The sequence below is a fragment of the Silene latifolia genome, chromosome 2 (assembly GCF_048544455.1).
Source record: "Silene latifolia isolate original U9 population chromosome 2, ASM4854445v1, whole genome shotgun sequence".
NCBI classification, from domain to species: domain Eukaryota; kingdom Viridiplantae; phylum Streptophyta; class Magnoliopsida; order Caryophyllales; family Caryophyllaceae; genus Silene; species Silene latifolia.
Window position 1 is genome coordinate 168311530 of NC_133527.1, and position 9169 is coordinate 168320698.

General features: G+C 37.0%; 1 protein-coding gene across 1 annotated transcript; it reads left to right on the forward strand.

The window, feature by feature from the left end:
• Positions 1-239: 239 nt before the first annotated feature.
• On the forward strand, positions 240-2136 carry LOC141641598 (uncharacterized). Its single transcript, XM_074450254.1, has 2 exons — positions 240-295; positions 1500-2136. The coding sequence occupies exons 1-2, from the start codon at positions 240-242 to the stop codon at positions 2134-2136; spliced, it is 693 nt and encodes a 230-aa protein (XP_074306355.1).
• The last annotated feature ends 7033 nt before the right edge of the window (positions 2137-9169 follow it).

A 9169-nucleotide genomic window follows, 5' to 3' on the forward strand; every position in this document is an offset into this window, starting at 1 on the left:
AGCAAACCCATAATTGAAAATTGAAAAATCAAATGAACTCTTTTTATGATAATTGAAAAATCAAATGAACTCTTTTTATAATCAAATTAACAAAAAACAAAGTACAAATCACTAAATAAGGAATGCAAAAAATACCTTGAAGAAAAATGGAGACAGACGAGTTTGCAGGCAACTTGGAATTAATTTGTAGTGTTGAAAATGGCGTCTGATCAGTTGGAATTAATTGGTAGTGATGAAAAATGGGGGCGGTTGAGCTGGGATTAATTGGTAGTGGAAGATGGAGTTTATCAGCAATGTGAAGAAAACAAAAGGAAGACGAAATGACAGGAAATAGAGGGAAAAAAAACCGCAAGTTGATTTGAATAACGTGGAAATTGAGGAGGGAAATTATGACAGACTGATGGACATTTCACTATAGCATGCATGGGTTAGTGGTTAGAGGAGAGAGGTAATTCTAAGGCATTATTTGAGTGGGGTTTTACTGCACAATCTTGGCCATTGGTTTGCTTGATCCAACAGCCCACATTAGGCCTTATGGACTTAATATGATATAATGGCCTTAGTTGATCTCTTCTCTCTCTCTCTCTCTCTCTCTCTCTCTCTCTCTCTCTATATATATATATATATATATATATATATATATATATATATATATATATATATATATATATATATATATATATATAGAGGCCGGATCAGGTGAGGCACCTCATTATGGCGAGGCGGCCGGTCTCACCAAAATAATACATGTTGAGTGGACTGTGATATATTGCGCGCTACTGGGCTTAGATCAAAATTGACCCAATTAAATTATTACAAACAACGTTCTTTCTTCATCATCAAAACTCCTCTCAGCCATCTTTCCCAAATCAATCTCCATAACCTAATCAATTGAAGCAATTGTTCGTAGATTGTAGCGATTTTCCGATCAATTGTAGCGATTTTCCAATCAGTTTGATCTATTCCAGAGTTTTTTCGATCAATTTGATCAATTCCGGCGTTTTTTCGATCAATTGAGCGATTTTCAGATCAATTGTAGCGATTTTCCAATTGCATCAATTCAACAACCACCAAATCGCCATCGCCTCTTGCCTCTCGCCTCTCGCCGCCGTTGTTACACAATACACACCAGGGTTTACTCTGCCTTTGTTCCCTCCTCTTTGCTCACGACGCCTCTGCGGCTCTGCCCCCGTTTCTCTGCTCTCGACGCATTCATCGAGTAATAGCTAGAACATCAAAGGTGCGCCTTACTACTTATCGACATATAGCATCTATAAGTTTTGTCTATTGTTCTATACTATCAATTTCAGTAATATGTTGTCCATTTGGATATTCATCTCATACCGACTTCCCTAATTTTAAGATACTACAGTAGAATAATTGAATTTTTGTGAACCATTTTGTTGCTATTTGAGTAGTTAAGCCGATTTTGGTGACCATTTTGGGTCTTACGCTGCTGCTGTTGTTATTGTATTCTACCTACATAATCAATAATAAAGCAAAACTGAAAAAGCTGCTAATTTGGTCATATTCGGACAAACAATTTGTTCTGCTAAATTTGGATCCGGACCTGAACCGTTAGAGGGTTTTTACTTGGCAATTGTCTGTGATAAGCATATGATTTTGCTTCTTGGAGATATGAGGAAGGAGGCTTTTAAAAAGACTAGTGCTACCTCAGTCCCTATTACTGCCTCTTTTATTGCAAAAAGGGAGCATGTTTATGGGAAGAAGTGTTTCTACACAAGAGCTAAGTTTAGTGATAATGGCCCTCTGCACGATCTCATGATCGAATGTGATACGATTAGCACCAACGATCCGTGCTTAATTGTTCGTATAGATACGAAAAATTTCATGCAAGTGAAGAGGCTTCAATGGAAATTCCGTGGTAATCACACTATCCTGGTTGATGGGATTCCAGTAGAAGTATTCTGGGATGTCCATAGTTGGCTTTTTGGCACGTCCCCTGGAAGCGCGGTTTTCATGTTCAGAACTAGTTTGTCTGCGGAGAAGCTATGGGTTAGCCAGCCCCTTTGTGATCCGACTTTCTTTGCATTGGTCAGATCTCAAAGATTTCGCGATTCTCAATCACATCAACTTGGTTTCTCGTTGATTTTGTATGCCTGGAAGCAAGAGTAGTGAAACTCAAAGATTATTTGTTGAGTGCTAAATGCTAAAAGGGAACACATGGGGGGGTGTCCATTTTTATTTCTTTGTGATGGGAACTTTAATATAGTTTTATATAGATTGTTTCCCTTTGTCTTTCTTGTCCTTTATGTGGAGTAGGGAGAAACATTTAATAGATCAAAGTGATATTTTTGTTACATTTGATTGTAAATTGTTCTTTAAGAACGTGCTACATGCAAAATTATGCCTCCTTTATGTGGATTAGGGAGAAACATTTAATAGATCACCTATTTTGTTCTTTGCCTTATTTTGTGAATCTCAGTCCTTGTGTTGTGATTCCTAGAGCTTGTTTTGTGAACTTGTAAGATAATTTTCTAGAACTTGGTCACCATAAGTGTTAGGAATCACCTATTTTGCTCTTTATCTTATTTTTGTGAATCTCAGTCCTTGTGTTGTGAATCCTAGAGCTTGTTTTGTGAACCTGTAAGATCATTTTCTAAAACTTGGTCACCATAAGTGTTAGGAATCACCTATTTTGCTATTTGCCTTATTTTGTGAATCTCAGTTTTTGTTTTGTGAATCTCAGACCTTGTTCAGTGAATCGTAAGGCTTGTTTTGTGAAACTTGCTCATCATAAGTGGTTAAAGTCGCCTATTTTGCCTTTTTCCTTATTTGGTGAATCTCAGACCTCGTTTTGTGAATCTCAGACCTTATTCTGTTAATCTCAAACCTTATTATGTGAATGTCAGACCTTATTCTGTTAATCTTAGAGCTTAATACTTAGAAGCTAATATTCTTAAATTTTGTTATAAGTGATAAGAGATAACCTGTTTTGCTCTTCTCCTGATTTTGTGAATCTCGGTCCTTATGTTGTGAATCCTATAGCTTGTTTTGTGAACCTGTAAGATAATTTTCTAAAACTTGGTCATTATAGGTGTTAGGAATCACCTATTTTGTTCTTTGCCTTATTTTGTGAATCTCAGTCCTTATTTTGTGAATCTCATACCTTATTTAGTGAATCTTAAGGCTTGTTTTGTGAAACTTGATCATCATAAGTGGTTAAAATCACCTATTTTGCTCTTTTCTTTATTAGGTGAATCTCAGACTTTGTTTTGTGAATCTCAGACCTTGTTAAGTGAATCTTAGAGCTTGTTTTGTGAAACTTGGTCATCATAAGTGGTTAAAATCACGTTTTTAGCTCTTTTCCTTATTTGGTGAATCTCAGACCTTATTTTGTGAATCTCATATCTTATTCAGTGAATCTTAAGGCTTGTTTTGTGAAACTTGATCATCATAATTGGTTAAAATAACCTATTTTGCTCTTTTCTTTATTAGGTGAATCTCAGACTTTGTTTTGTGAATCTCAGACCTTGTTCAGTGAATCTTAGAGGTTGTTTTGTAAAACTTGGTCATCATAAGTGGTTAAAATCACGTTTTTTGCTCTTTTCCTTATTTGGTGAATCTCATACCTTATTTTGTGAATCTCATACTTTATTTTGTGAATCTTAGGGCTTGTTTTGTGAAACTTGGTCATCATAAGTGGTTAAAATCACCTTTTTTGCTCTTTTCTTTATTCGGTGAATCTCAGACTTTGTTTTGTGAATCTCGAGATCTTGTTCGATGAATCTTAGAGCTTGTTTTGTGAAACTTGGTCTTAAAATCACCTTTTTTGCTCTTTTCCTTATTTGGTGAATCTCAGACCTTATTTTGTGAATCTCATACCTTATTCAGATTTTAAATGCATATAATGTGCCTTATACGGTCATCGACGGAACTAGTTTGTCTTCAGATCAATAGAATTGGTTTTTCGCGCTTTATAATCCGTAACTATAACTATGTTATCATAATAGGATATTGTGTTATAATACCTGGCTTTTGTGTCACAGAATATTATTTGGCTCTATGGAATAACGTAACAAGTTAATAGAATAACACTGTAATGCCCCGTAAATTTCGGACCGTTAATATATTTCGAAAATAATTAATTAATCAAGTAAAATTTGACAATAATGTATTTAAAGTAAAAATAATTCAAAGAAATATAATTTTATTATATTTTGAAGAAATGTATTTATTTTGATAGTTTTGAAATGTTTAAAAATAGTTTAAACCGTGTAAAATCTTTTATTTCGAAATAAGGGCGTATCGGGGGGAAAATGACAATTCGTTTGAACGTTGGGTAAACGAATTTGGAAATAGGTCGTATGAATACTCAATTTTATTGTAATCTCGTGTTTAAAGACTTTGGACTTGACGGAATTTGCGTTTGACTTACGGATTTAATTATTATTGGAACAAGTAAAACCCGACTCGTAAAAATCCCGACTAAAAATCCCGCACTTCCTTTTTCCTCCTTCCTTTCTCCCTTCACGCGCACCCCCTTTCCCCTATCCTTTCTTTTTCTGATTTTTGGCCTTTGTTCATCTTCTTCAATCGTCTAAAACAATTCCAAACACCATTTTTACCAATTCAAGCTAAAAGCGTCATATCTTTTGCGTTTCTTATCGGTTTTTCGCATAATTTACCTTTCCGGAATCCCCTCGCCGAGATCTACAACTGGGTATAATTTAATTTCAGTTTTCTTGAAGTTGTTTTAAGACCAATTTTCGGAAATTTCGGTTTATATGCTTATTTATGGTGTTTTTATTGTTTAATTAGGTGAAGATTTGGAGGACGAGTTCGGGGACTCGTATATTATCGAAGATAGCGGATAGTTGCTAGTTAGGGTTTGGGTTTTGAGGTGCTAATTGCTCATTTTCTAGCTTAAGGTAACATATTTCGAGTTACTCGACGAATTATCGTCACAATCTTTGTTGTTTTTGTATGTTTTGTAATTTTTGTTGGTGTAGTAATTTTCACATGTTTAGTATGGTTGCATGCATGTCAATTGTTAGCTTAATTTATGCCTTATGGTTAGTTTAAGTTAGGATATTAGTAATAGAACGATTAATTAATGATTAGATGATGTTAAAACGAGTTAAAATGAAGAAAAAACGGAAAAAAAGAGGAATAGGGTGACGGGCGTGAGAAGGCGGGCAGCCTCGTGGCGAGCCCACGGCTAGCCCACGGCTGGCCCGGGTCGGTCCGTTGCTTGTTTCGCGGTTTTCCAAGCTTTGTTCATCATTTTAGGTTGATTAATGTTAGGATTAGTATAAGTAACAAATGGGTAGTAATTTGAATTGAATCATTCTAGTAATAAAAAAAATATGTTAATGGTAAAATTGTGCTTATATTAATAATTATCACATGTTAGGATAGTTTACAAAATGAAATTGTAATTCATAGGCTCAAAATGAATTTTCTTAGCGATAATTGTAATGTTTTGTTAATTGTGCCGAAAACTGAGCCTTAGTCCCTTTGACTGATGCGATGTCAGTTAATTGAGTGATTGGTCACCGCAATTTGACCCGCACTGTCCGCAGCAGGTGGGGTTGCGGGTAAAAATTCGGTTGAATGATTTAGATAATCGGCCTTTTTCTTGTTTTAGGCCATTTATCAAGCTTTTGTTCACATGTATAGCTTATTGAATTTAATAGTGACTTGTATTGTAGAAATGGCCTAGATTCCCTGAAGCCTTTATTATGATTACTATTGTTAGAATTAGAAATTAGTATTGAGGATTCTGTTGGATTGTATGCTGTATATAGACATTTATATAGCCTTTCACATGATAGAATATTAGATTTTATGTTGGTAAGTAGGACTTTTTGCCCTCTTATGGTTAAGTGGGTGTCTTAATTGACTTGTGTGGTGAGTCGTGTGTGGTGGGGGCTAAAGTATTCAAGTTGGGACTAGTGGGACTAGGTCCTAGGTGAGTATTTCGGCCTTCATCATAGATAGGTCTTTATAGTCTTTGACGAGTATATGTTCACCGCTTGATAGCCTTTGTGTTTCGACTAGTGGATGTTTATCCAAGTTGGGGCATGACCTCAGGTACTTATTTTGATAGTATGGGGTCAGCTTAAGTACTAGCCAACCCTTCGGTGGTGTCCTTAGGGTACTCACTTCACTTTGTTTTAAAAAAAAAGTTGTGGGTCTTGGGTGCGGTGGTGTGTATCCGCATGTCTAGGTCTGCGCAGATTTTAGGCTAGGGTTGTGTTGTCTCTTGGCCATGTTTTCTTAATAGTAACCGCTGAGCCAAGATACCGGTTCGATTACCTTCCCTACCTCGTGGTATAGACTCGAGTTACAAAGTGACTATTGACCGTGCTAAGAACTTATGCCTGTCTTTGATATATTGCCCTTTCTTGTATGGTGATTTTATGAACTGTAATAGGTGAGATGTAAGCCGGTTCTGATTGATAAAGTTTGGATTACTATTTGTTATCTGATTCACATGATAGTTTAGTTTGGTCAGTTTAGGGGTCATTTGTTAGAATACATGATAAGTAAATGGTTTATCAAATTGTTTACATGTTACATTACATGTTACATTAATTTTGACGATTCGTGGCTGGGAGGACTCGAAGTTACTCCCCACTGAATTGTGGCTTTCGTGTTTGTATAAAATGCGATTGACAGGTTGTTGATGCTTAGTTGGGGTCACAGACGAGCTAGTGAGCAAGGAACCTTGGACCTAGTTTTGGCTATTTTATTAGTAAACCTTTTACACTTTTGGTTTGTATATAATTTGAAGGGACATATGTCTCCCTTTCTATTTTTGGTTTGTATCACTATATTTCCGCGTCTTAAGTTATGTATGTAAATTAGTTTATCAGTTGTTGCAGGGTTTTTGACACTCTTCTTGAGTTGGAATTGGTTGTGAATGGTTTAGTTAGAAAAATTTTTGAAATTGCAGGTTTTTGGACTAGTTGAACCATTTACAAACATATCCTACCAGTTTTTCTGTAGAATTTACGTATATAATTAAGGCTAGATTTAAGGGTGTCACAGTTGGTATCAGAGCCTATTGCTCCCGACGCACGTTTGTGCACCCCACTTAGAAATCACTTGACCTTTAAATAATAAACTTGAGAGAAGGGTAGGATGGGTAGAATTAGGATTTTATGTGGTAGTCTGTTTGTGATTGCTAATTGATAGGTACTAATTAATTTTCTTCTTTTTAAGATGGCTCCGCCAAGAAGAGACATTGATGATGCTATTTTATTAGTTCTTACTCAAATTCTCCAAAATCAACAAAATCAACAAGCTCCTCCTCCTCCTCCGCTGGCTGAGGGTACTCCAGGCACCTATACTTGGGTGGCTAATCAGCTGACCCGAATCAACACTCCCACTTATGGTGGAGAGATTGATCCAGCTGCTCTTACAGGGTGGTTTAGGGAGTTGGAGAAAAGCTTTACTCTATATGATGTCAAGGAGGAACATAAAGTGAAGCTAGCCTCTCATTTCCTAGTACGAGAAACAGACCGGTGGTGGTCCATGACTGGGCCTACCGTTTCAGCTGAACCAGGATTTGATTGGGTACGTTTCAAGGAGTTAGTGGAGGCCCGTTTCTATCCTCAAGAGCTGAAGCAGCAGAAGTTGAAGGGATTCATGGAGTTGAAGCAAGGAAGCCTTCCAGTTCAGACCTTCACTGATAAATTCAACGAGTTGGCTCATTATGCAACTCGATTGGTGAAGGATGACAACGAAAAAGCTTTCTTTTATCTTGAAAAGCTCTCTCCTAAGATCAAAAGTATGGTCCGCCGAGATTCCACTAGCTTTGTTTCAATTTATAATGATGCTTTGTGGGCCGAGAATTCATTGAAAGAAATTGAAAATGAAGCTCGTGCAACTAGTTCTAGTCTTGGCAAGAGGCCTTTATATCCCTCTTCTAGGCCCTTTACTCCTTCACCCAGGTTCATTTCATCTCCCTCTGACCCAAACAAGAGGAGATTTGTTTCTAATGTGCAAGCTAACCGGGGTGGTCAATCTTCAGTTGTTAGTGATAATAAAGGTACTAGAGATCGACTGTGCTATAACTGCAAGAAACCAGCACACCCTGGTAAATGCTTCATTGATCCTATCATATGCTTTTCTTGTAACAAACCGGGCCACAAGGCTAATGTTTGCCCGGAGAGGAAGGTGACAGCTCTTACTGCTCCTGTCGTCCCAGTGAGGCCAGTGATGCCAGTGAGGCCGAAGGGCCGTATCTTTGTTATGAGCCGAGCTGAAGCTGAGGCACATCCTGATATCATTACCGGTACATTTTCTATTTTTGATGCTCCTTGTTTGGTACTATTTGATACGGGTGCCTCTTTATCTTTTATTTCAATAAAACTCTCCAATAAATTATCACTTGAATCATCACAAGAAGAAAGCACATCTATATCCTTACCCTCTGGTGATATCTTTTCATGTTCTAAAATCTATTCGGAAGTCCCTATTTCTATTATGGGATCTATATTTCCAGCAAATCTTTTCCAATTTCCACTTGAAGAATTTGATGTCATTTTGGGCATGGATTGGTTACATACTTATCATGCTCGATTTGAATGTCGAGACCAGAAAATAATTCTTACAAACCCTTCAGGTCACCGTGTGTCCTATCAAATGGTTAAAAGACAAACCGGTACTAAATTAATTTCTGCTATGAAGTTTATCAATGCAATGAAAAAGGGTCATCAAGCCTTTTTGTGTATGGTGACTACTTCTGATTCTTCTTCTCTGCCTCCTAAAGAGAACATTCCGGTAGTATGTGAATTTCCCGATGTTTTTCCTGATGAGCTACCGGGAATTCCTCCTGAAAGGGAAGTTGAATTTGCTATTGATCTTATTCCTGGTACCGGCCCTATTGCTAAAGCTCCTTATAGGCTGGCACCGTCTGAAATGAAAGAGTCAAGACTCAATTTGGATGATTTGATTGCCAAAGGTTTTATTCAACCTAGCTTTTCACCTTGGGGTGCTCCTGTTCTCTTTGTAAGAAAGAAGGATGGATCTATGCGATTATGCATAGATTATCGTGAGCTCAACCGAGTTACTATCAAGAATAAATATCCTCTTCCTAGAATTGATGATCTTTTCGATCAGCTCTGTGGTGCTTCTACTTTTTCTAAAATTGATCTTCGTTCGGGCTATCATCAAATTCCAGTCCGAGAAGCTGATA

Bases quoted from the DNA above. Each gene is read 5' to 3' on its own strand.
- LOC141641598 (XM_074450254.1), top strand. From the start codon at position 240: ATGGGGGCGGTTGAGCTGGGATTAATTGGTAGTGGAAGATGGAGTTTA. The intron at 296-1,499 runs GTGAAGAAAACA...TCAATAATAAAG, and splicing joins AGATGGAGTTTATCAGCAAT to CAAAACTGAAAAAGCTGCTA.